This window comes from Chrysemys picta, chromosome 1 (genome assembly GCF_011386835.1).
Source record: "Chrysemys picta bellii isolate R12L10 chromosome 1, ASM1138683v2, whole genome shotgun sequence".
Lineage (NCBI taxonomy): Eukaryota > Metazoa > Chordata > Testudines > Emydidae > Chrysemys > Chrysemys picta.
Genome location: NC_088791.1, coordinates 299,997,310 through 300,025,151, shown reverse-complemented (window position 1 = coordinate 300,025,151; position 27,842 = coordinate 299,997,310). Strand labels below are relative to the sequence as shown.

At 42.8% G+C, this 27,842-nt stretch overlaps 2 protein-coding genes across 6 annotated transcripts in view; both read right to left on the bottom strand.

Moving 5' to 3' along the window:
• Window positions 1-7,735, bottom strand: part of LOC101941963 (phosphatidylinositol 3,4,5-trisphosphate 3-phosphatase TPTE2) — a 76,565-nt gene extending 68,830 nt beyond the window's left edge. For all 4 annotated transcript variants that reach the window (XR_010597797.1, XM_065581271.1, XM_042842760.2 and 1 more), the window contains exon 1: window positions 7,598-7,735. The gene's annotated coding sequence lies outside the window, so the exon portion shown is untranslated. The remainder of the gene's footprint in view (window positions 1-7,597) is intronic.
• On the bottom strand, window positions 191-27,596 carry THSD1 (thrombospondin type 1 domain containing 1). Of its 2 annotated transcripts, none has more exons than XM_042842758.2 (4): window positions 27,458-27,596; window positions 15,731-16,693; window positions 7,598-7,756; window positions 191-3,219 (listed from the first exon to the last, which is right to left on the bottom strand). In XM_042842758.2, the coding sequence occupies exons 1-4, from the start codon at window positions 27,513-27,515 to the stop codon at window positions 1,823-1,825; spliced, it is 2,577 nt and encodes an 858-aa protein (XP_042698692.2). In that variant the 5' UTR covers window positions 27,516-27,596; the 3' UTR covers window positions 191-1,822. The 2 variants fall into 2 exon arrangements, with proteins under 2 accessions (XP_042698692.2, XP_065437341.1); XM_065581269.1 differs by having other exon boundaries at window positions 15,731-16,610; window positions 27,458-27,588.
• Between the last annotated feature and the right edge of the window lie 246 nt (window positions 27,597-27,842).

Sequence of the window (27,842 nt, the reverse complement as noted above, 5' to 3'; positions counted from 1 at the left end):
TGCAGTGACTTTGCTAAAAGCGTTGAGCAAGTACAGCAGTGTCCAATCCCATTTGTTAAATATCCTCTGGTGAAATAAACGTGCCTATGGAGAAGGTTCTCCAGGAATCAACAGACATGGACGAGTTAATTTCCTTTTTCATTTTGTTTGCAAAGCATATCTTAATTAAATAGGCATTTTGTTCCACTGGTTTTGTTCATAATTTATTTGTATCTTGCTGTAGTATCTGTCAACTTGTATAAGCAAAAATAAAAATACAACATTTAATACAGGGAAAGAGCATTACAATGAAGGAGAGAAGGTAAGAGGTCTTTCACTGGCTTCTACAGGTGGGTAAGAATACTGCACTAACAGTTTTAGCAAGTACTCAAATTTGTTAATGAATTTTCCTTGACCACACTATCAGACCTAGTCTGTTTATTTTCTACAATGCTTTTCTGTTCCTTTCCACACGTTTGTGCAATCTCAAGCTTTCCTGGCACCAACACAGAAAACAAATGGCGAGGTCTTGTATGTGATGAATCACAAAAACCAAATTGTAAACAAGTATTCACTCCAGAATTGCTCATGCTCTCCTCATCTAATCAGGGAACAGGAAAAACACCACATGACTTATCTGACCAGTTACAAACAATCAACACAGTTCAATAATGTGATGGGGTGTGTCAATGCCGCACTGGGCAAGCAGGGGTTAACCAGTCACTTTTGGCCCAGAGGCCAGGCCCTGTCACCTCTGCTGCACATGCTCCAGTTGGAGGGAGCAGATAAAAGGGAACAGCTCACTCCAGTCCTGGCTGGCGGAGAAGGAAGACAGACATGCGTTGCCAGCTCCCGCTGAGGTACCACCAGCCTTCCAGATTACAGAAGCGAGTCTCCCTGACTATATGATGAGGGATCCCCATCTATGAAGGCCGACGGAGATGCCAAGCCTCTGCCCGGGAGGACAAGCCCAAAGTGGACTTAGAGGTAGGAAGTGACCGAGGGAATATATTGGGAGCTGATACTTGAATCCTGAAGAGGGAGACTACAGGCTCCACAGGGCCCTGGGTCGGAACCTAGTGGAGCAGGGTGGGCTCGGCACTGGCAGGTGGCTATTACCGCCAGAGACCCCAGCTATAGATTGGTTATTCTGCCCCACCCAAGGGGCTGAAGGCCTGTTTGTGATTGTTTGCCACAGCCAGGAGGCTCAGGAGCTATAGACGGTTCGCCTGTTCAGCCCCTCACTGTGGGCCAGAGTTCCTGATTGTGTTTGTCTGGCCCAGCTGAGAGTCCTGATGACTGTGTGGCGGAGTGTATCAGCCCCACACTGGGCAAGCGGGGGCACCCAACGGATGTGCAGAACCCCATGACCAATAGTGAATTTTAAAGATACGCTGAAAACTGTTCACAACCTAGGTTAAAAAAAACTGAAACAATTCATTAAATAGTGTTGAACAGATGTTACAGGATGTCGTGCTCTGCTAGTGGATGGTCCGCAAGCAGAAAAAGAGGCTAAATTGACTGGATTCATGATTCAGTATAAATTATTCATTGAGCACTACTCTTTTCTGTGCTCTATAGAATAAAATCTGTTCGATTTTCTCTGTGTCACACTATCATTTCCATTTGCTTTCCCAGGTTATGTGTGTGTACTAGACAAAACAATGACATCAAAGCCCTTTCTATTAATTAAAAAGAAATGCATGCTCACAAATCAGGCCGTAGGATTTCCCTCCTGCCCCAAACAGCTGGAACCTGGTTGCCATTATTGCTTTTATTATAAACCAACAGATTTTGCAGCTCTTCTCTCACACCCCCGCCCTACAGTACTGCAATCAGTCATTCAGATCACCAGTTTCTCAATACTTAAAGTACTTGTTTCATCTTCTTCATTTGAACCAAAATATCCAGGCAGGTCAATCATCCATTGCTCCGATTCTGTTAAGCCAAAAGAATTATTATCATAAAAGGCAAATTCAGGGTCTGTGGGGAAGCTCTGGCATTTGTCCTTTCTGTACTGGACAGGGCTTAGAGCACTGCCTCGCTGGTAATTATCTTTCAGAGTTGAGATGGGTTCTTTCCTCAAAGCCCCTCGATGGTTTGGTGAAGAGCCCCTCCTGTTTCTGTTTGGCTCTGGTTTGTCAGCTCCTGCTACTTGGCCTGCAGGCTGACGGTCACTGATCAGATCCGGCCTCCCCACTGGAGGGCCCCCTTTGTGGCGGTATTTTGTGCCATAGCTCAGTGGCTCACCAGCTAACAGAGTGCAATGAGACTGGTCAAACTTTTCAGAACTTGGATCAGCATCTTTACATGTTGGCCGGGACTTGTCTTCCAGTGCCTGACCCCACGTTCTGGTCCTGGCACTATAAAGAGGAATCTGCCGTGAGGTAAGAGTGGACATGCTCCGTTCCCTATAGGGCCTGACCTTTTTAGTTTCATGGAAACTGGCTGTTCTTCTGAACTGTGGGTTTCTGTGACAGCCTTTCTCTAACGGCTCCCCTTTGTTATTTTGGTATTTCAGGTGAGCTCGTCTAATGAGGGTCTGACTAGGGCTTGTTACAGGATTGGCCTGTGACAGTACAGAGTCCACCCTAGAATTAGATTTTTCCCTAGGGAATTTGAGATGACTGACTGGCTGATCCAGAAATGGAGATTTGATCCTGAATTTGTGTGCAGCAGCCTCCTCTTGGTTTTCTGTGCCCAGGGGAAGCACAGCCGTGGCATCAATAACGGTGTCAGTCAGAGGCGTCTGAGATACGTGATACACCTTTGTGGTTTCAGTCAGGCCTTTCTTCTTCATCTCTTTCAGCTGCTGCTGTGCAAGGCGATAGCTGAAAATTGGAGGGATTATTTTTTGAGCATTTGACTGAAAATTGTCACTGACAGAGGTGTCCTCTTCTTGAGCAAATTGAAGGCTCCTCCTACAGGTCAAAGGTATGTTAACAGGCTCTCCGGCTTGCACTCGAGGCGCTTCGCTGCCCGCGGAAAAGCTCTCCCGCTGCGTGCCAGCTTGACAGATGTTCTCTTCGTCGGAGCTCTTGTGGCAGTTGGGCGAATGGACAGAGTTACAGCGCACAGAGGTGCTGCACTTCTGAGCTCTGCAGAGCTTCCTCCACAGGGTGATGAGAACAGTGGCTAGGATTATGAACAAGCACAAGGAGATGCCAGTGATGGTGACTATATTATTAGCTTTCTGGTCCTCTTGGTGCTGTTCAGAAGGAGGGGTGGTAGGCTTTATAACTGTAACAAAGAGTGAACACATTCTGTTATCAAAGTTGCATTTTCATTGGACATTTGGAGTTTTAGTAAGATATTCTACAATTAAAAAAAAGAAAATCAATGAATAAAATACATTAAATTGTCTACTTGCCAGCATGTCCTTAGCACACATCTGTCTTCTTCAGATAAAAGAGGATAAACCTTGATTTGCATCAGCAAATCCACCTACTTTATATTGAGGGCCCTGCAGACCTGTCTACCTTTTAAACTTCATTTGCTACCTATTTCTGCTAGTCTCACCTCTTTTCATGATGCCAGAAGAATATTTTATACACCTGAACCTAATGGCTTTTCTTAGGTTTGAGTTTCGCAAATCCGGTGGGAAGCTTTTTGCAAGAGTTGGTACGGTTTCTATGAAAAGAGCAAGTACATAGAGGCAGTGTGATCAGGTGAGGGGTGTCAGGCTCTGCCATTGGTCTGCTAGCTGACCTTGGGCAAGCCACGTCACTGCCAGTGCCTCAGTTTCCCCATCTGTAAAATAGGGATAAAGATACTTGCTCTTTTTGGAACAGCACTTGGAAATCTACAGATGAAAAGTGCTATCCAGGAGTTAACAATTTGTTATTGGAATTGATCTATTAGGTCAGCCTAGTGGTTAGGGTAACCCAGCAACTAAAATTATTTTTCAACTGATTTTAGGGTTTGTGAAAGGTATTTGTTCCCCTTGTGCCAAGCAGATCCCCGATGTGAAAGGTAAGTGGCTTGACAGCCCTGAGGTCTGGAGAGAAGATGGACAGCATAAGCAGTGGCATCACAAGTTCCCCCACGTTGCCCTGAGAATGTTTCTTCAACTCTCACCCAGTGTTACACCTCTGGGAGTCAGACAACAGAGTATTCTCCATGCCCATTCAGTTCTGGGCTAAGAAGAGGTCTTGGGGTTTTTGTTATTGATATTTGTCTGTTATGAACTGGAGAGGGACTTTCAAGAGAAATCCTGGTAACAATACTTTGCACAACTATAGTGCATGTTATGAGGGTCTCAAAGCATTTTACAAACATTAATTAAGCCTCACAGCACACCAGGACAAGTATCATACCCATGTTACCAAAGAATAAACCAAGACGCAGAGAGATTGAGTGATTTTGCCCAAGGTCACCAGCAAATCAATCATAGTCATAGAACCCCGAAATCCTGGCTCCAAATCTACTTTTCTAGCCATTAGACAACACTCCTTTTCTAATTTCTATCTATCTTAGCTTTTTATTTAGTGCCTGTTACCATGGTGTCCAAACACTAATTTCTTATAGGCCACTAAACAGTTTTCTGATGGTAGTTATGTTCCATTGCTACTGCCCAGACCTGGATAGAAATCAGTAATCTAAAAGTGAAAGGCTAAGGCATCCTTTTACCAGTCCCTCAGGCCATCCAGTATCCACTCTACACATTTACATGTACGTTATGGAGTGTCCACCATATACATTCCCAGAATGCTTTTCAGTGTTCCACAATGACTGCTCAACTAACTGCAGTGTAGATGCAGAATTCATAGCTGCAGTCACCAAACCACATGTATACTCCAGAATTCAGAAACAGACTTTTTCCTTCCCACGCCCTTTGTAAAATGCCACCTTGATAATCAGCTTGTTATTTATACAGGTCTGTCGCATCTTACGCGCATTTAACATGTGCGAATTCAGCTTTACGCGGTCGGCAAAAACAAAACAAAAAACAACAAAAAAGAGAAAAATAACAATTTAAATACTGTTCCTGTAGTGCGGGCGATTCCACCCGCCATTACACTCAATGTAATTTTGACTATACGCGGTTTTCACTTTACGCGTTGACCGCGGAACGTAACCCCAGCATAAGATGAGACAGACCTGTACATATTTTTGGCTCAACAGATCCATACGGAATGCAACTGCAGCGTGGCATGTCACTCATTCAGGAAGTCTGGCAGTTCATTTAACAGATAACATGTACAATTCATTTTCAGAGTAATGTCAAAAAAGCTGCACTCAGTTGGTCACTAGAGGCTCACTGTCCAAGTAGCACTACAAAATTCTTAGAGTCACACAGTGGGAGGTGTGGGGAAAGATGATGCCATCAGAAGAGAAACAAGACCAGAATTTGGCCAAGTGTGGCTGTGGCTGTGATTGAAACCCATGGAGTTACTCTCGATTTATACCAGTGGAAAAGAGAAAAGAATCTGGATCGGAATGTTTTAGTTATTCATTTTTCCTTCTCTCCTTATTTTCTTTTCTCACTCCTGCTTGTTGATCTTTTTTATTTATTTCTACCTCTCCTCTTCAGCCCTTCCACCAGGGTTCCAACCCTCTGTGCTGGCTTCTGTTACTCGGCCACTTGCTCCATCTACTGGACTAAAGAATACAAATATAATAATGCTGAAACAGACTCTCCTAGATGGACCAGAGACACAGCAGAGGATGGTCTGATGCTATTATTTACAGCACAAGGTCAGCAGTACCCAGAGCTGGAGCACAATGTGAAAACATCTTTTAAATTTTATACAAGATTAAATAATTCAGGCATAATTCTGTAGTGGCATAAATCTGACTTTGGTGCAGGATGATCAGAAAACAGGTGTAAGGGTAACTTGGCAGGGAGGCAGTAAGCCAGTGTAACTTGCACAGCTGAGACATTCTGTGGGTATGCAAAATGGGTACACATTGATTTATGCACAGAGGGGAAGAGTGTAGCAGGAACAATGTTTCAGTGTTGATAAATGCAAAGTAATGCACATTGGAAAACATAATCCCAACTATACATATAAAATGATGGGGTCTAAATTAGCTGTTACCACTCAAGAAAGAGATCTTGGAGTCATTGTGAATAGTTCTCTGAAAACATCCACTCAATGTACAGTGGCAGTCAAAAAAGCAAACAGAATGTTGGGAATCATTCAGAAAGGGATAGATAATAAGACAGAAAATATCATATTGCCTCTATATAAATCCATGGTACACCCACATCTTGAATACTGCATGCAGATGTGGTCACCCCATCTCAAAAAAGATATATTGGAATTGGAAAACATTCAAAAAAGGGCAACAAAAATTATTAGGGGTATGAAACGACTACCACATGAGGAGAGATTAATACGACTGGGACTTTTCAGCTTGGAAAAGAGATGACTGAGGAGGGGATATGATAGAGGTCTTCAAAATCATGACTGGTGTGGAGAAAGTAAATAAGGAAGTGTTATTTACTCCTTCTCATAACACAAGAACGAGGGGTCACCAAATGAAATTAATAGGCAGCAGGTTTAAAACAAACAAAAGGACGTATTTTTTCACACAACGCATAGTCAACCTGTGGAACTCCTTGCCAGAGGATGTTGTGAAGGCCAAGACTATAACAGGGTTCAAAAAAGAACTAGATAAGTTCATGGAGGATAGGTCCATCAATGGCTATTAGCCAGGATGGACAGGGATTGTGTTCCTAGCCTCTGTTTGGCAGAAGCTGGGAATGGGCAACTGGGGATGGATCACTTGATGATTATCTGTTCTGTTCATTCCCTCTGGGGCATCTGGCATTGGCCACTGTTGGAAGACAGGATACTGGGCTAGATAGACCTTTGGTCAGACCCAGTATTATGTTCTAAGGGAAGTGTAGCAGAAGACTGTTACACTTGGGAGAGTGGGAGTCAATAATGTGGGTTTGCAGGCCCAGATGAAAATGCTAAGGGCTGATGGACAGGAAGTACTCAGCACCCAACAGGACCAGACTCCATATGGCTATACATATGGTTAATATATTCTCAATCTGTTCCACACAAACTTCCGGTTTTATCATATTTGAAATACATTTTCATTATTGGCATTATTTTTCATATATATTTTGAAATACATTAAAAATCTCTCTCCTCTGTTCAGAAGCTAGCGATAAAGCCGGACTGTCTGTGTGACTCTTTACTGACTTCCTTTGCGTGAGCAACTGTGACAGACTGAGCCAGCCCAGATTCATCCCTATTGTGACCAGTGACCTCTCCCCTAGCCCATCCCCAGTACTCCCTTCCTTGCTGGCAGATGTGATGCCAACGTGGAATCCACCTCCGTGGTATGAGTGTCACTGGACCAGCCATGCTGCCTATATCTCTCTATCCCCGGCAAACACACAGACGGATAGTACTGCATGGGTTTCCATCAGCCAGTTGGTGAAATTTACTCCAGGGATCCTGGCCACAATGTAGTCAGTGGGAGTTTTCCATTGACCTGAATGTGGCCAGGATTTCATCCCCAGTGAATAAGAAGTCACAAAGACTGGTTTAAATGCTTTAGTTTCTCAAACCTATCATAATAACATGCATTTTGTTTTCTCCAGAGAAAGCAGACACATGTCAAGGAGAAAAGCTTTAAAGAAAGCAGGACCACATACTAGAACATTCCTCTAGAGAGCACAGCGAAGTCTCTTTCGGTGTCCCAACACAGCCTGGTTTTGCTGGCAGCGATGTGAGACATTCTCTGTGTCGCTCACGGACTCCATCCCCACAGGTCACGCTGCAAGAACTCCAGGGCTGCCACAGGCTCCATGTTTCTGTGGATACATGAAATCAGAGCAATGAGGAATGCAGCCAGACTCATTTAATCTTACAGCAAAGCTTTCAACTATCCCTCCTTTATATAAAAACTAATCAACCCCAACTCTGCAATTGTAACACTGCAAAGCAAACAGCTACTGGGGCCTATGCCTGCTCCCATTGGAGTCAGGAGCAATGATTCCATTGCCTCCAATGGCAGCAGGATTGCACTCCTAGTCTGTTAACTAAGGCCAGCAGGATATGCCTTGTACAACAGCAAATAGAAATGAATCCACAAGTCTTTCTAATGTCTTATCAGTTTAGGCATGTATAGGGCCCAATTCCTATCTTGTGTATGCTGGTTTTACATTAGCATCACTATTGATTTCAGTGGGGTTACCCCGATTTATACTGCTGGGAGAGGAGGCTGAGGCCCAAAGGGACTATTGAAAAAGCAGTGTTGGTTTCTCTCCTATTATCTTCATAGCACACAAATAATGTTATTGAACCACTAGTTTAACAGTGTTTTAGAGGTCCTCATCTTTTATTGTTTGAGGGGGCTCTCAATGAGGAGTATTAGGATGAAAAATTAAGTTTTTTTTAAGGGGGCAGGGTTCAAGGCATAATGCATTTTCGTTATTTTAAATGCAACACAAGCAGTTTTTTGGTTGAATTTCAACAGCCTCTTGCTGTGTTCATAACTGAAACTTTACAGCACTGAGAATCCGGAAGCTGAAAGTGACCATGCCTGCCAACTTTTGAATGCTATAAATAACATTTTGAAAGAAAAATAGAACCACACCCTTAAACTCCAATAAAATTCATTAGACCTGGTGTGATTTTTTTGGAGAGACAGAACAATGTGTGATAGATATCTTGGGATTGTCCCCATTAAATATTATTAGTTGGCTTATAGGAACTGATTTGAAATGGACCAGAAACAAAACCACTAAACTGACTATTTTCATTATCTAGGAGGGGTAAAATGCAAAAAGTAAAACCACATAAATGATGGAAAAGTAAATTGTTTTTTTTTTAATTCTCTCTCTTTAATAATTATGGTGTTGCTATTACTTATACAGGTCATGAAATCTGTTTTTAATTACATCATTCTTAACCTCATAGTGTCCCATGACTTTTGCTTTAACCCCTGACTCATGAACTATTTACACAAATCTAAAGAATTAAAGAACGTGGTTGTATAACAGAGATGGAGGTTATGGTACATTAGGTGTGGTATTGTTCATGCTGTGTTATTACTTGCAAAGGACCAAAGGGAAAAAATGAAACTGTGTTTAAATATGAGGATTTTAACTGCTTTGGGCCCCAATCCTGCAAATACTTGCAAACATGCCAACATCAGTAAATTTACACAGGTGAGTAGTCCTGTTGAACTCATCTGATTACTTACATGCTTGAAGTTACTTTCATGCATAAATGATTGCAGGATTGGAGCCTTAGGTTATCAGTTTACTCTCTTTTATATGCCTCTGTGACAAGTGTGTCACGCATGTGTGTTAGATACAGCTTGGTTTTACCCCTGTTAATCTCATTCAGATATAGGACCAGATACTGCAAGGTGCTGAGCTCCCCAATTATTGTTCACTTTAGTAGGAGATGAGGGTGCTGGGTAGATCACATGATCAGGCTCAGAGACTAAATAAAATACACACAATTTAAATCAAAGATATTTTCTAATCTCAGGCCCTGTCCTGTGAGGTACCAATTCGCCTCATCTCTGCAATGACTTCAGTAGGAGCTGAGAGCGCACAACTCCTTACAGAAGATACTTGGGTATGAATCTACAAAAGGATTGGGGTATTGCAATACTGCACTTCACAACACTCTACTTTTAGGCACCTAGAAAATCACAGGAACCATAACGTAATCTGAAAAACCTGAGTTAGGTGCCCAGGTTCCCTGTACAATGAACTGGGAGAGACAGACACCTTGGAATACAATCCACAAAAGTCAGCATGTGAGGCAAGGAGCTGCCTATGGTAGCTAATGGGAAATGCTGACAAGATGGGGGTATCCTAAACCCCTCCCCTCTCATGGAGTTAAATGCCTAATTCCAGGCACCTATTTCTGCTGGCGTTCCCAACCAGGAACCCCTGTCCTGGAGTCAGGTGGGTTTGGTGTCTAAGCTGCTGCTTGCCAGAATGAGTTTGCTGCCTGCCTCATGCCACACAAGATGCTTGAGGAGGTGGTGGTACTGGTGCTACCCACCTTGCTGCCTTTAGCCCCATGGTGAGCGCACTCACCTGGGATGTGGAAGACGCAGGTTCAATTCTCCCTCTGTCTGAGGAGAACACTTTTGAACAGAGGTCTTCCTCCATCTCTTGGGAACCTAGTCTAACCACTGAGCTAGGGGCTATTTTGATGTCAGGTCCCCTCAGTCTCTCCTATTGAAGCTCTTCCATTGTATGTAAATGCTTAAACAGGCATTGGGCCAGAGACAGAATGAGTCTAGAGTCTTGTGGATAGGGCACTCACCTGGGAGGGGGGAACCCCCAACAGCCACCCTCCCCCAATGACTAATTAATCATTTATCCAAAGTGGCACAGCTTCAACAGGAGAGATTGAGGGAGTCCCCCCATAGGACTGTCCCATAGCTCTGTGGTTAAAGCACTCTCGTGGGAGACCTCTGTGCAAATCATTTCTCCCCCATAGGCAGAGGGAGGAATTGAACTTGTATCTCCCCTAGCCAGGCTGAGTGCTCTAACCAGTGGGCTAAAAGTTACAAGGTGGGGAGGCACTGGCATCACCATCTTCTCCAGCCAGATTTTGAATGGGACCTGTCTACCAGATTGGGCCCTATGAGTGAGAGAGTTGGAGGAACACCTATCTTTCCCCCAATTTATGAATCGCTCTGGGGCTTAGACATGAGATATCTGTACACACACCTAGAGTGGGGCAGCTGTACACATGACCAGAGGTAGAAACTTAGGTGGTAGGGAACTTTTACAGCAGAAATTTAGGAATCAAGTGAGTTAGACACCTACAGGTTAGGTAGCAGCCTAGTGGGATTTTCGTGAATCACAATGAAGCCTAAAACCAGGGCTTAGGCACCAAAGTCTGGGGTTCAGGCTCCTAAGTACCTTTGTGGCTCTGGGCCTAAACACCTTGCAGGTTTGGAGCTCACAATAATCAAAAAGTCTCTCATGGGAGGAAATTACCCAGCTTCTGTGAAAGATAACAGTTTAAGCTTCTGAATCTTTCTCTGCAATCTACTAGAATTAAAAAAAATAAAAAATAAAATCAAGCACAGCTCATTTTTCTCCATGGACACAAAATCATTAAAGACAAATGGATCTAAAGAGCCAGGTGAAAATCTTTACTACACTGTAGAAGGCACAGACTGTAAACTAACTGTTAAATGTGAATTTTTAATGTAAAATTGGGGAGCCTATCAACAGGGCCCGGTCCAGGGTTTTGGCCGCCCCAAGCAGCCAAACAAACAAAAAAAAAGCCGCGATCGCGATCTGCGGGGGCAATTCAGCGGGAGGGCCTTCGCTCCGAGCAGGAGTGAGGGACCGTCCGCCGAATTGCCGCCGAACAGCTGGACGTGCCGCCCCTCTCCGAAGTGGCCGCCCCAAGCACCTGCTTGGTAAGCTGGTGCCTGGAGCCGGCCCTGCCTATCAACATGCAGGTATTTAACTGATGAGTTAGACAATTTGAAACATTGGCAATTCGGGACTCATGAAAAACAAACACAAGTGAGTGACTGTGTTAATTGTTGATTTGTGTAGCATCTCTCTCCAATTGTGTGTGTTTCATTCTCACTATGCAATGGGACACCTTAATATAGCATGTTATCCAACAAAACAGTCAACTCAGATTAATTTTTTCCCCCAGAAGGACCCCTCTAAAAATTCCACATCCAGTGCTCTTGCAAAGTTATTGCAAGAGGTTAAGGGCTGTCCATATTAGTACATCGCATCAGAGGTATAAAAAACTTAACTGGAATATGGAGATTAAGGACCTGCTCCTTCTCTTATTGATGTAAATGGGAGTAGGATTGGGCCCTAAGAGACTTGTAAAGCAGGCATAGTTTTGTAATAAGGGAGCAGTCTTGCACATAAGATGATCACTTTTCTAATGCTGTCATATCTGGTTACTTTGAATCCATCTGCAAATTCTATTTTTATCCCAATTAAAACCACATCCGATAAATGTGTCAGATATGGATTCAGGTATAAAACTAGTTGGTTCTCAGATCTTCCTAGGGATTAGAACGCTCACAGAATAAGGGGGTCTGAGTAATATAACCTTATTTACACAGTGACCTGGTGGAACAAATTTGGATGGAACTTTATCTGTCTCATCCTTTCCCTAGATACTGCTCTTCTGCTCCCTTCCCTTGGTAACTACTGCCCCTTCTTATGGTGGCTCTCCCCCTGTTCCCTTTCACCCTTCTTTGGTAGCAGCTGTACTCTCAAGGTGCTACTAACCACCTTCTCCTTACCCCTTTTTATTGCTCACTAAGAACACTAGGGATCAAAATTCAGCCCTGATGTAAGAAAGTACAACTCTCATTGGGGTCAAAGGGAATTGCACGCAGGCTGAATTTCATCCTCAGGTATAACTAAGTGTAATGGGGTGAAATTAAGACCAGAAAAGTCAAGAAAACCTTCCCAATTATGAGTGCTATTGATACTATTTTTGATTATTTTTATTAGAGTAAAGCCAAGAGACTTTAAATGGGATCAGGACTAGAACATGGAATATTTTCTCCAGCAAATTGGTGCAAGCCTTGTTGCTTGGGACATTTAAAAGAATACTGGACAAAATACAGGAGAACATGGTGAAGAGAACAAACTTGCGGCGACCCAGGTGATGCATACAATGGCCTAACAGGAATTTTGTATCTCACACTTCTATGTTATAGAGCCACACTAGATACATATATTAGCTGGATGATTTTACTAAAATCAGCAGAGAAGCAGTTAACTTTTACATTAAAGCTGCTATCATTAAGCTTCAGCATTAGCACCCCATTGAGATGAATGGTCAGAGTGGCCACACCGATCTGAGCTAGTGTCTCACTGGCCCTCTATCTGCAGGCTTAGAAAAACTGCACAGCATTGGTTCACATTTAAAAGGTTTATTTCACAACCTTAGAAGGGATAGACTTTAAAAAAAAACAAAACAACAACAAAAGCTGACATTGTTTAAAAATGGATGGGTCTGAGGGTATGTCTACACTCAGCCGCTAATTCGGCGGCTGGCAATCGAAGTTCTGGGTTTGACTTATCGCGTCTTGTCTGGACGCGATAAGTCGAACCAGGAAGTGCTCACCGTCGACTGCGGTACTCCAGCTAGACGAGAGGAGTACCGCGGAGTCGACGGGGGAGCCTGCCTGCCGCGTGTGGACCGAGGTAAGTTCGAACTAAGGTACTTCGAACTTCAGCTACGTTATTCACGTAGCTGAAGTTGCGTACCTTAGTTCGATTTGGGGGTTTAGTGTAGGCCAAGCCTGAGATGGGAATACTGGAATGGTATTTTGGTGTGTTCAGGGTTACCTAGAGACCTGTATTTACTACTCAGAGGACGTGTGAGGCACTCCCTCTTCACAGGCATCACTAATGCTCTTGGGTGCCACAGCATAAGAAATGCATCCTGTGCCCTTCCACCCACAATGCAGCACAAGGTGACCTAATCTCCTTGGTATGGGGCCCAGGATTTCAAAGCCAACTCTGAGCTCAAACTGCCCATTAGGCCAGAATTACAAAAGGATAATAGGTTAATATTTTTCTTTTGTAAGATGTAGAAGAAGAAATGGAGTAACACATCTGTCTTTATTTCACAAATGCAGTCTGCCATGGGATCTAGGTCTTTAGACACAACCAGGGCCGGCTCCAGGCACCAGCCTGGCAAGCAGGTGCTTGGGGCAGCCGCTCTGGAGAGGGGTGGCATGTCCAGGTATTTGGCAGCAATTCGGCGGACGGTCCCTCACTCCAGCTGGGAGCAAAGGACCTCCCGCCGAATTGCCGCCGGAGATTGCGATCATGGCTTTTTTTATTTGTTTTTTTTTGGCTGCTTGGGGCGGCCAAAACCCTGGAGCCGGCCCTGGACACAACACAATCCCAAGCCGGGCTGAAGCACAGCCAGATCATTCAGGAGAGGGGCTTCATGACAGAGTTCTGACTTGGAATGCCATTCCAGCTCATGCACAGGCAGCGAAGATTTCCATCTTTGTGCTGTCTTCAGACAGCTGCACCCTTTGCAGAATACCTTGTGCATCTAGAATGCTGCCATGGGCCTTTGAAGTCCTACAGACCCTGCCACAAAGTCAGATGTGCTGCAGTCTAATTAATTTGAAGTTGACATTTTATTTACAGTTACACTGTGTAGGGTTGCTTTCATCTGCTCTGTACAAGTAACTTGTCAGTCACATAAATCCTTTCTTCACATTTGTAGCCTGATTCTTTCTGCTGGAGCTCGTAAATAGTGAAAGCAAAGGATACAAAGCAAATTGCAGGGAGTCATAACTTAAAGTGAATCCCACAAAATAAAACAGAAATAATGGGCACTGGAATGTATCTGTGTCATATTGTAAGTATCTGTCTGACTAGATACTTTACGGACCACAGCACTGTAGCATCTAAGCACCTAGGTAGGGGAAAGAAACATCAATAATCTTTCTCCTTCTTCCAGCTATAGAAGAACTGCCTTGATTAATGTATGAATTTCTGAATTTGCAAATGTTTGTGTGTGTGTGTGTCAGAAAGAATGTGAAGAGAGTAGTGAGGGAAAGTGAAGTTGACGAGATGAGTTTGCCATGCAGTGAGACTAGAAGTAATTTTCAGGCTATACATTGGTAACTGAAAAGTTAGTTGTTTTAAAACCTACAAAACAGAATGAAGTAAAACAGCATAGCATCACAAGTATAATTAAGCCACAGACATTATAGCATTTCCTTATGTGACAAACATTTTACGAAGGACTGAAAATATAAAGCTTGTGTTAATTTTAGAGACTTATAATCTATGAGGAGCTCTAAAATTCCAGTTCTATCACTTCCATGCACAAGAGAAGACAGAGGAAACATTCTTTCAAGAGACTGTTACAATTAGGGTTGGGCCAGAATCGGAAACTCTAATCCAAACACTTTGAATTTTGTGGGGAGTGATGGTTGGTGTCATACCCCTGGATTTGAATCTGACCTATGAATTTGGTTCCAGGTCAGGTCCAAAACTAGAAAGAGCTCATTTTCACATCGTGGATTAGGGTCATCAGAAACTGCAGAATAGCTCATGAGAATGGAGTGACGTCTATCCCTGGGTTATCCTTGAACACAAATCCCACTCAAAACCCAATCCCCATCTAAACACCAGCTCCTTAGCCAGTCTCTAGTTACAACTGCCCTCCATGAATCAGTAGTGATTTTGACACTCATCTCTCCTCTCTCTCCCTCCATGATAGACAGAGCAGATAATCTCTGCTACTGTGACCGCTACTGTGACCACTACCAAACCTGGGATTCCCATCTGCCATTCCCAGCTGAAAGACTGCCAAAGAAACATATGAGCTATGCACACAGGAGAGAATTTTTCCATTATGGCCAAATCCTGATCACATAAACAAAACTCCCAGTAATTTCAAATGGGCGAGAAATTGGCCCCTAGCCGGGATAGCAGTTTCTCGTGTAATTCTTTGTGATTACCAGATTTCAGTTCCTATTGGGACTAGATATCCAGATAATCCACTAGTCATGGCAGGTTTGGACTTGTGGTTAGAGTACCACTAATGTAGTGGTGACATTAAACCACTGCAGTACCACCTTTATCAACCATCCTGGTGTATCTGTTCACACACAAACTAAACTTTATTCCATCGGCAGTTAATCATGACTTATTTTGTCTGGTGCTATGAGACTCAAAAACTACAACTTCATCAATCCAAGTTATCATCCTTATTGACAATATAGAAGGATGGTCATTTTCCTATAGAGTTTCTAATTAAAGACAGAAAATGTCAATACAAACCTATATTCCTTCGGATCACCATACATTCCTTAACTCTTGGGGGCGATTGGCTTTGGCTTGAAATGTCAAAAAATTCAAAGCAATATTTATTTTTCCCCACGTCAAATAAAGTGCAGTTAAATTCTGTTCTGTTGCTCCCTGGGCGTAGGAAGTTTTCATCTAGCCATGTCGTTCTTTCACCAGGACGTTTGAGAGCTTCCTTGTACACAGCAACCTTCCCATTGATGGCAATGCATGGAGGGGAGACAATAAACACCAGAATGGACGACTTGCACATCACTTCTGGCGCCACTACTAGTTTGTATCCAAATTTGTGGATAAGGTCTATGGGCCCTGTTGAGGCGATGACTGAGTTGGTCTCTAATGATTTCAGTAACACAGTGACATACACTTCTTGGTCAACAGGTGGGCAGTCAAACTCCACCCACTGGGATCTAGAGAGAAAGATTCCTTTGCTCATTCGCATTCCCAATGCCTCATTAGAGCTTAATCTTCCTAGTTCATACAGGCTGTTGGTGAATATCACGTCCAATGAAACCACTGTCTCATTCATAGCACACAATTGTTTATTAGTGAAAAGTCCAACCTGAAGGGAACTCCTGAGCACCTCAGAGGTCCTGTTCAAGTCAATGTGAAATACAGGCCATTCCACACTTAGGAGGGTGCTCCCACCCCTCCAGTGAAATTCAGTGCCATTATCAATCTCAGAGATCATTCTGAACCAATAGTCCCCAGCAGTCTTGAAAGAGAAACATTCAAACCCTACTATCCCCCGTGACTGGCTTGATGGAAGCTGTTTTTTTGCAATGGTCTGGTTGGTGCTGGCATCCAGCAGTAGGATGGATACATTCTTTGCTGTCACATTACCACTGACAAAGTACTGAAAATCAACAGACACCGTGTCGTTACTTAAGGCTACATGACCTGGTCGCTCCAAGAGGAGATATTCCACTTCACCAAGAACTGAAAGAAAACAGTTTCACAAAATTGTTAATAAGCAAAAAGAAAAGTGAATAATACCCATTTCATGGATATTATGGACAATCGGCTGCTTTAAGAAGTGGTGCCCAACCCTTTCAAAGCAAATGAATCAATTTAGTTGAGTAAGACCTTGGCTATACAAACTGGCGCTTACCTCTTTTCATTCATGCAGAGCTGGGGTTTGGAGCAAGTCAAGCTCCATCACGGATTACAGTGTGCACAACGGGAAGAGCAGAGAACATCAGTCACACAAGCCTGAAGTATCAGTGCAGGTGATGTCTAGCAGCAATTGGAAACCACTGCTTTATAATTAATAACCATTTTATTTATAAAGCTTACTTACAGGACAACCTTACAGAAAAGATCCCTTAAAAATTCATATCTTAGGTATGAAGGGCTTATGTAGTTCTCAACTTTAAAATCTATCAAGCAAAAGTAATTTGAGGTCCTGATTCTGAATTATCCTTCTTTATCTTTTACTCAAAATCAAAATCTCCCCCAGCTTCACAATGTTCTGCTGCTGTTCCACTTAGTTTTACTATAATGAAAACAATAGAATTGGAATTTCTTAAAGCAGAAGTGTAGAAAATACCACTCAGGTTATACAAATTAACAATACTATATGATGCTTTTTGAAGCCACCTTTCATACTGCTAGTTTACAAATCTTTCATAGAATCATAGAAGTGTAGCATTGGAAGGGACCTCAAGAGGTCTTCTAGTCCAGTCCCCTCCACTCAAGGCAGGACTAAGAATTATCTAGACCATCCCTGACAGGTGTTCATCTAACCTGCTCTTAAAAACCTCCAATGACGGAGATTTCACAACTGCCGTAGGCAATTTATTCCAGTGCTTAACTACCCTGACATTTAGGAAGTTTTTAGTTTTAGGAAATATATTCCAGCCTAAACCTCCCTTGCTGCATTTTAAGCCTCTCACTTCTTGTCCTATCCTCAGAGGTTAAGAAGAATAATTTTTCTCCCTGCTCCTTGTGAAAAACCTTTCATGTATTTGAAAACTGTTATCATGGCCCCCCTCAATCTTCTCCAGACTAAACAAACCCAGTTTTTTCAATCCCCCCTCATAGGTCATGTTTTCTAGACCTTTAATCATTTGTGTTTCTCTCCTCTGGATTTTCTCTAATTTGTCCACATCTTCCCTGAAATGTGGCACCCAGAAATGGACACAATACTCCAGTTGAGTCCTTATCAGTGGAGAGAAGAGTGGAAGAATTACTTCTTGTGTCTTGCTTTCAACACTCCTGCTACTGCATCCCAGAATAATGTTTGCTTTTTTTTCCAACAGTGTTACAGTCTTGACTCGTATTTAGCTTGTGATCCACTATAACCCCCAGATCCCTTTCCGTAGTACTCCTTCCTAGGCTGTCATTTTGTATGTGTGCAATTGATTGTTCCTTCCTAAGTGGAGTACTTTGCATTTGTCCTTATTGAATTTCATCCTATTTACTTCAGACCATTTCTCCAGTTTGTCCAGATCATTTTGAATTTTATTCCTATCCACCAAAGCTCCTGCAACCCCTCCCAGCTTGGTATTGTCAGCAAACTTTATAAGTATACGCTCTATGCCATTATCTATATCGATGAAAATATTGAGCAGAATCAGACCCAGGACTGATTCCTGCAGGATCCCATTCAATATACCTTTCCAGCTTGACTGTGAACCACTGATAACTATGGTTTTCCAACCAGTTATGCACCCACCTTATAGTAGCCCCATCTAGGTTGTATTTCCCTAGTTTGTTTATGAGAAAGTCAATGTGAGGCAGTATCAAAAGCCTTACTAAACTCAAGATATACCACATCTACCGCTTTTCCCCCCCGCATCCACAAGGCTTGTTACTCTGTCAAATAAAGTTATTAGGTTGGTTTGACATTATTTGTTCTTGACAAATCCATGCTGTTACTTATCACCTTCTTATCTTCTAGGTGTTTGAAAATTGATTGCTTGATTATTTGCTCCATTATCTTTCTAGTTACTGAAGTTAAACTGACTGGTCTATAATTCCCCGGGTTCTCCTTATTTCCCTTTTTATAGACTGGCACTATATTTGCCCTTTCCCCATCCTCTGGAATCTCTCCTGTCTTCCCTGAGTTTTCAAAGATAATCGCTAATGGCTCAGATATTTCCTCAATCAGCTCCTTGAGTATTCTAGGATGTATTTCATCAGGCCCTGGTGACATTAAGACATCTAACTTGTCTATGTAATTTTTAACTTGTTCTTTCTCTATTTTAGCCTCAGAGCCTAACTCATTTTCATTGGCATTCACTATGTTAGACGTCCAATCACCACCAACCTTTTTGGTGAAAACTGAAACAAAAAAGTCTGTTAGCACTTCTGCCATTTCCACATTTTCTGTTATTATTTCCACACCCCACACCCCCCTCGTTGAGTAACAGGCCTACCCTGTCCTTGGTCTCCCTCTTGCTTCTAATGTATTTGTAGAACGTTTTCTTGTTACCCTTTATGTCTATAACTAGTTTAATCTCATTTTGTGCCTTGGTCTTTCTAATTCTGTCCCTACATACTTGTGTTTTTTGTTTACATTCAGCCTTTGTTATTTGACCTAGTTTCCACTTTCTGTAGGACTCTCTTTTCAGTTTCAAATCACTGAAGATCTCCTGATTAAGCCGGAGTGGTCTCTTGCCGTACTTCCCATCTTTCCTATGCAGTGGTTTGCTCTTGTTCCCTTAATAAGGTCTCTTTGAAAAATTCATTTTATTTTACTCATTTGCATCACAGAGGTGCTTGAGGAGTGAAAGAGCTGAAAATAATAGCAATGGTAACTGCAGCATTTTTCCTGTCTAAGATGTGGTGCAGCATGTCGAAATGACGTCATTTCATTATAAACTGAGTGGTTTTACTTTACATCTAACTGTGGCATGACCATGCTTGTGCAAGTTACCAAATTATCCTGAAACATGCTTTGACTAGCAGGGAAAGACAGTATCTAACACACAGGACCTAGAGAGATCACAGTTCTAATCCCAGTTCTGTTATAATTCTCCTGTGAGACCGCAGGCAATTCACTTAGGAATCTGAGGCACAGAGAAGTTATCTGAAAAATGAGAATGATACTTATCTGCCTCCCAAGGGTGCTGTGCTGTGAGACTTATTTCGCTAATATCTGTAACATGCTTTGAGATCTTTGGATGGAGGGTGCTATAGAAGTGCAAAGTATTAATTATAAATGAATAATACTTCACACTTTTAAAATCTGCAGTATGTGTTTGTAATTAAGGCTGCAATTTAGTCATGGAGGTTGTGGAAGTCAAAAAATCTGTGACTTCCAGTGGGCTCTATGACTTCAGCCTGCAGTGGTTGGGAGCTGCAGGGTCCCCTGCCGCCCACTGGGGTAGGAAGCTGTGGGGTACCTCTGCCGTCTCTGGCAGCCCGCCGCTCCCTGCCACTGGGAGCTCAGGGCTCTTCTGCTGGGCAGCACAGGGGAACCCCTTGAGCTCCCTGCTGCCTGGGACAGAGAGGGACCCCCCAGCTCCTGGTGGGTGGCAGTGGGGAACCCCTAGCTTCCTGCCACCAGGGGTGGCGCTGCTGGAGAACCCTAGATCTCCCTGCTACCAGGGGTGGCAAGGAACCCCCGAGATCCCGGCCGCTGCGGGCTGCCAGCGGTGGCAGGCAGCTCCGGGCTGCTGCGGAGGAACCTAAGCTCCTGGGCCGTGCAGGTGGCAGGGAACCCCTGAGTTCCCAACCCCCGCTGCAGGCGGCAGGGGTACCCCGCAGCCCCCAGCAGCTACAGGCAGCTCCTACTTCCAGCAGCTGCCCAGCTTGAAGTAGTGTGGGAATCCTATAACAGGGTTCAGAAAAGAACTAGATAAATTCATGGAGTATAGGTCCATCAGTGGCTATTAGCCAGGATGGGCAGGGATGGTGTCCCTAGCCTCTGTTTGCCAGAAGCTGGGAATGAGCAACAAGGGATGGATCACTTGATGATTACCTGTTCTGTTCATTCCCTCTGGGACACCTGACATTGGCCACTGTCAGAAGACAGGATACTGGGCTAGATGCAGGGGTGAAAGTAACTTACAGGACTTACCGGTACTGCCAGAGTCCTGAGGGGGCGTGGCCTCAACCGGAAGAGATGTGGCCTCAACCAGAAGAGGCCGGGGCTCTCAAGATTTAAAGGCCCTGTGGCACCGACTGTGGCTGGGAGCCCCAGGGCCTTTAAATCAACCCGGGGCTCCCAGCTGCAGAGGTGGCTGGGGGGGAGCCCCTGGGGCTCATGGGCAAATTAAAGGGCCTGGGGCTCCGGACGCCGCAGAGCTCCGGGCGCCTTAAAATCCCCACCGCAGCTCCAGCTGGGATTTAAAGGGCTCGGGGCTCCAGCGGCTGTGGGGAGCCCTGAGCCCTTTAAATCCCGGCCCCAGCCCTGCCGCCGGAGCTGCAGGTGGGATTTAAAGGGCTCGGAGCTCCCTGCCGCTGCGGGGAGCCCAGACCCCTTTTAATCCCGGCCGCGGAAGCCGGTGCAGTCCGACACGGTGTACTGGCTTTTGCCGGTACGCCATGCCGGACCAGACGGGCTTACTTTCACCTCTGGCTAGATGGACCTTTGGTCTGACCCAGTATGACTGTTCTTATGATCTGCAGATCCCCATTTTGTCAGGGATATTTTTAGTAAAAGTTAGGGACAGGTCATGGCTTCTGTTTTGCTCATGACCTGTCTGACTTTTACTAAAAATATCCATGACAAAATCTTAGCCTTATTTATAATTACATTAAAAAACAATGTTGGAAGAACACTAAGGTTGCAAAGTCAGGCATTCAAAAGTTAGGATATGTCTGAAATAAGATTGCCTGTGCAACCTCCCTTCAGCTCCATTGAGCATATGCATTTTGATACAGTCTTGAATTATATGATTATATACTATTTTCTCCACATGACCGTGTTTCACTCTGTGCCCTGGATGGATGGTGCTCACTGAATGGGTAATTATTGAATATTTCCTTTTATCCCCATCATTCAATGTGTAGTCCCAGGCCTTATTTACTGCATAGCATCCAAACCCTACACTGATCATACAGAATTATTCATTTCCTCATGGGCTTTTCTATGGTGCTCTCATCATAGTATCTTAGTGCTTTACAAACATGAATGAATTTATCTTCACAATACCCTAGTGAAGTGAGGTGGTATTATCTCCATTTTACACAGAAGGAACCAAGGCACAGATTTAAAGGCAAATATTGTCAAAGGTGTCAGCTAAATGTTGATGTCCAATTTCAGAAGGTTACTGTCTGATGTTTCAGAATAATTAGCATTTGATAGCCCTTTATATGTCCAGAGCAGAGCTCCCATTGACTCAGTTGCAGTTGTGAGCACTCAGCACTTTGGCAAATCAGGCACTCCGAAAGTGAGGAACAGACACTGGCCACCTGTGAGAATTTTTGCTTACATGACTTGCCCAGCATCACAAAGAAACTCTGTGGAAGAAACAGGGATAGACTCCACTTCTCCAGGGCAACATTCAACTGCCTTATCCATGAAACTCTCTACCCTTTCTCTTCCTGGAATTCCCTGCCTCATTCACTACACACCTGGAAACTTCTGAAACAATGAGGAAGGGGTCCTACAGAAAATAGCCTCATTCACTACACAACCCTGATTCATTCCCAGCGTAGGTCCAACTTGTGCACTGAATAAGTCAGGGGTCCGGTGGAAAAAAAGGTATGTGATCATATAATTAAAGACTGTATCATAATTAGGGGGCTACTTAAATTGTGGAGAAATGACACATTTTTTGTGAGTTGATCACAGCATAAATAGCAAATTTTGTGAATGTGTTACACATCCGTGAAATTTGTTATTCATGCCATGACCAACCCACGAAAAATGTGTGATTTCTCCGCAGCATTTCTCAAACTTGGGGCCCCGGCCCAAAAGGGGATCACAAGCATATTAGGGGGTATTGCCATGGTATTGCCATCCTTACTTCTCCGCTGCTGCTGGTGGCGGCACTGCCTGAAGCTGGATGGCAGGAGAGCAGTGGCTGCTGCCTGAGCACCCAGCTTTGAAGGCAGTGCCGCCGCCAGCAGCAGCAGAGAAGTAAGAGTGGCATACCATGCCACCCATACTTCTATGCTGCTGCTGGCGATGCTGCTGCCTTCAGAGCGTGGCACCCACTCTGCTTTTACTGGGGGCAGCTGTCATTGGGTTGATCACTTTGACTGAGACTAGCCCACAGTGTCCTTTCCCTATCTTTGTATAAGAATAGGAATATTCTGGTCATACACTGACAGAGCCCCCACTAACCCAATAATAATTTCAATTATCCCCATATTGACTGGGAACATTTCAGTTCAGGACGAAATGCAGAGATAAAATTTCTCAATACTTTAAATGACTGCTTCATGGAGCAGCTGGTACGGGAACCCACAAGGGGAGAGGCAACTCTAGATTTAGTCCTGAGTGGAGTGCAGGAGCTGGTCCAAGAGGTAACTATAACAGGACCGCTTGGAAATAGTGACCATAATACAATAGCATTCAACATCCCTGTGGTGGGAAGAACATCTCAACAGCCCAACACTGTGGCATTTAATTTTAAAAGGGGGAACTATGCAAAAATGAGGGGGTTAGTTAAACAGAAGTTAAAAAGTACAGTGACTAAAGTGAAATCCCTGCAAGCTGCATGGATGCTTTTTAAAGACACCATAATAGAGGCCCAACTTCAATGTATACCCCAAATTAAGAAACACAGTAAAAGAACTAAAAAAGAGCCACCGTGGCTTAACAACCATGTAAAAGAAGCAATGAGAGATAAAAAAACTTCCTTTAAAAAGTGGAAGTCAAATCCTAATGAGGCAAATAGAAAGGAGCATAAACACTGCCAAATTAAGTGCAAAAATGTAATAAGAAAAGCCAGAGAGGAGTTTGAAGAACGGCTAGCCAAAAACTCCAAAGGTAATAACAAAATGTTTTTTAAGTATATCAGAAGCAGGAAGCCTGCTAAACAACCAGTGGGGCCCTTGATGATCGAGATACAAAAGGAGCGCTTAAAGACGATAAAGTCATTGCGGAGAAACTACATGGATTCTTTGCTTCAGTCTTCATGGCTGAGGATGTTAGGGAGATTCCCAAACCTGAGCCGACTTTTGTAGGTGACAAATCTGAGGAACTGTCACAGATTGAAGTGTCACTAGAGGAGGTTTTGGAATTAATTGATAAACTTAACGTTAACAAGTCACCGGGACCAGATGGCATTCACCCAAGAGTTCTTGAAATAACTCAAATGTGAAGTTGTGGAACTATTAACTAAGGTTTGTAACCTGTCCTTTAAATCGGCTTCTGTACCCAATGACTGGAAGTTACCTAATGTAACGCCAATATTTAAAAAGGGCTCTAGAGGTGATCCCGGCAATTACAGACCGGTAAGTCTAATGTTGGTACCGGGCAAATTAGTCGAAACAATAGTTAAGAATAAAATTGTCAGACACATAGGAAAACATAAACTGTTGAGCAATAGTCAACATGGTTTCTGTAAAGGGAAATCGTGTCTTACTAATCTATTAGAATTCTTTGAAGGGGTCAACAAACATGTGGACAAGGGGGATCCAGTGGACATAGTGTACTTAGATTTCCAGAAAGCCTTCGACAAGATTGCTCACCAAAGGCTCTTAAGTAAAGTAAGTTGTCATGGGATAAAAGGGAAGGTCCTTTCATGGATTGAGAACTGGTTAAAAGACCGGGAACAAAGGGTAGGAATTAATGGTAAATTCTCAGAATGGAGAGGGGGAACTAGTGGTGTTCCCCAAGGGTCAGTCCTCGGACCAATCCTATTCAATTTATTTATAAATGATCTGTAGAAAGGGGTAAACAGTGAGGTGGCAAAGTTTGCAGATGATACTAAACTGCTCAAGATAGTTAAGACCAAAGCAGACTGTGATGAATTTCAACAAGATCTCACAAAGCTAAGTGATTGGGCAACAAAATGGCAAATGAAATTTAATGTGGATAAATGTAAAGTAATGCACATTGGAAAAAATAACCCCAACTATACATACAATATGATGGGGGCTAATTTAGCTACAACAAGTCAGGAAAAAGATCTTGGAGTCATCGTGGATAGTTCTTTGAAGATGTCTGCGCAGTGTGCAGAGGCAGTCAAAAAAGCAAACAGGATGTTAGGGATCATTAAAAAGGGGATAGAGAATAAGACTGAGAATATATTATTGTCCTTATATAAATTGATGGTACGCCCACATCTCGAATACTGCGTACAGATGTGGTCTCCTCATCTCAAAAAAGATATACTGGCATTAGAAAAGGTTCAGAAAAGGGCAACTAAAATGATTAGGGGTTTGGAACGGGTCCCATATGAGGAGAGATTAAAGAGGCTAGGACTCTTCAGCTAGGAGACTAAGGGGGGATATGATAGAGGTATATAAAATCATGAGTGATGTGGAGAAAGTGGATAAGGAAAAGTTATTTACTTATTCCCATAATACAAGAACTAGGGGTCACCAAATGAAATTAACAGGCAGCAGGTTTAAAACAAATACAAGGAAGTTCTTCTTCACGCAGCGCGCAGTCAACTTGTGGAACTCCTTACCTGAGGAGGTTAGGATCATAACAGTATTTAAAAGAGAACTGGATAAATTCATGGTGGTTAAGTCCATTAATGGATATTAGCCAGGATGGGTAAGGAATGGTGTCCCTAGCCTCTGTTTGTCAGAGGATGGAGATGGATGGCAGGAGAGAGATCACTTGATCATTGCCTGTTGGTCCACTCCCTCTGGAGCACCTGGCATTGGCCACTGTCGGTAGACAGGATACTGGGCTAGATGGACCTTTGTTCTGACCCGGTACGGCCGTTCCTATGTTCTTATGACTTTCGGAAGGGTCAGAATATGGGCAGCCAATTTCCATTGCATACTGCTGCTGCTTTCTGGTATGAATGTGGGTGCATCACTAGCCAGAAATTGGTCCCAAGAGTATGGATAGCCTGCCTTGGGTTGTTTTCAGCCTTTTGTGGGTCCTGGTTGTGATGCCAGTGACCTGCCAGTGTGGTTACTGCAAGAATTGGCTGCTATTGCAATCAGAGTTTTTTCTCCTAAAAGTGAAAATAATTTTGTATTTCTGGGCATTATTCTATTTTTTTTTAATTATGGTTAAATCCAACTAGGCTTCTCAGCTATCAGTATTTTACTGGCAGTCAGATTTTTAAAAAGTGTATATCTTAGTAATGATGATAAGGTTTAAGAAGAATATTTTATTTTACTGCAAGGTAATTTTCCAGATTATACAGGTATTTTTAGTATGTACTTCTGACGTACCGAGATGGGAAGGAAACAGATGGGTGAAAAGATGGGTAAAAGCAGATGTGTGTGACCATAAATCAAATGAGTGTATATACAAAATTGTTTGGCAGTTATTTTCTGGACCATGGAGTACTCTTTATATTAGAAATATTGTCACTACAAGAGCTAAAGTGATAAAAATGTTATCATGAGGATTTAGCATCCCTAGCCTCCCCTTGTAATTAGACTGATTGAACAAAATTCCATTTAGTGTGGGAATCATGGCTTTTACGTTTGTGGGTTAACTAGGTAATGTTTGTATGCATGGTTGTCCCCTCAAAAGTTGTAGACATTGTAATATTTCATTTCACCCAGACATATGTGGATTAATCATTTACCTTCACTGTGTCTCTCATTCAATACTGTATTGTTAAGTTTGTATTTCGAATTAAACTTGTCTGATTAAAATGACAGGGAGTTGACAGCTACATGCCATCACAAAAAACAAACATCCCCATTTCTACTGTGAGCTAGATTACATCCCAAACTATTACAATTGAAAGGCTTGTTAAATGTAGAATTGATCTTTTGTCATAGTGCTGGGAGCAAAGATGTGGGTTTCTGTAACGGGGCAGGTGCAGTATTTAATAACTGTTTGTAATTCAGTTTTTTTCGCACATATTTTGAGAACAAATAGCTGTGAATGTTGCACCATTTATACCTGGTCTTTATCTTTTTGGCCAGTGTGAAGCTTGTTACCACACCACATACATAGAAGCAGACTAAATCAAGACTCCAAACTTTTCAAGGCTGTACATGAAGGTTGGGCAATGCATGGCTTAATTTTCTTGCTTGAGCTTGAAAACTTACTGAGTCAAAATACCAACTTCACTTAATTTAAATGTTAGGGATAACATTTTCAAAACATCTAAGTGATTTAGGAGCTTAAACCCCATTTTCAAAGTGAGTTAGACACTTAGTAAGTCATGTCTCTCTGAAAAGTCAATGTTTTTTAAGCACCTAGGTGCCTGTTACTTTTGAAAACTGGCATTTAGGCTCCTACATCACTTAGGTGCATTGGAAAAAAATTTCATTGCTCTACATTCCCCCACTTCCTTTGAATTATATGAAATACAGTGATATAGAAGGTTTGCCATATAACATTGCTCAGTTAGTTACTGATGGCAGCCAGGATTGCTTGCTGATACCCACGGAAATCTGATCAGTATATTCTGTTTCTTATTCTGAACAAATCCACAGCTGGAGAAGGTCCTCTTCCTGTTCTGATACAAATACAACCTTTATTTAAGTCATTTAAATTTTTCACAAGTCCAAGACTATATTTCTCGGCACTCCTGAGATGGATTCTGTGTATGTTCCCAATGCACAAGATCATCTGTTAACACCACTACACATTAACGTTTTTAAATGACTTTAGTTAAATATCTACAATACTCCTTTTAGAGTTACAATACTCACCATAATCACAGAGCACAACTAACAAAAGATTTGAAAAATCTTTCAACATCTGTTTCATTCTGATCAGTGGGCTCCCAGGTCCTTTTATTCCTCATGTCCTTTTCCACCCCCAAAGCACACGCACTTTTTTCAAGAACACCTGAAAATTAAAACTTAAAAAAATTAGAACCCTGTTGAATTTGCTTCACAAAAGAAAAACCTGAGCATTAGTTGAAAAACTTTTGACAAATAATTAATGCATTATTATTTAACAATATCTCCATTTCCTCTTCTATCCACCTTACAATCAGTTACATCTCTCCAGTGCACCTAGACATGCATGGCTACAATTCAGAATATAACAAAGTTCACCTCCCAAATGTCAGTTCCTGTATCAGAACAATGA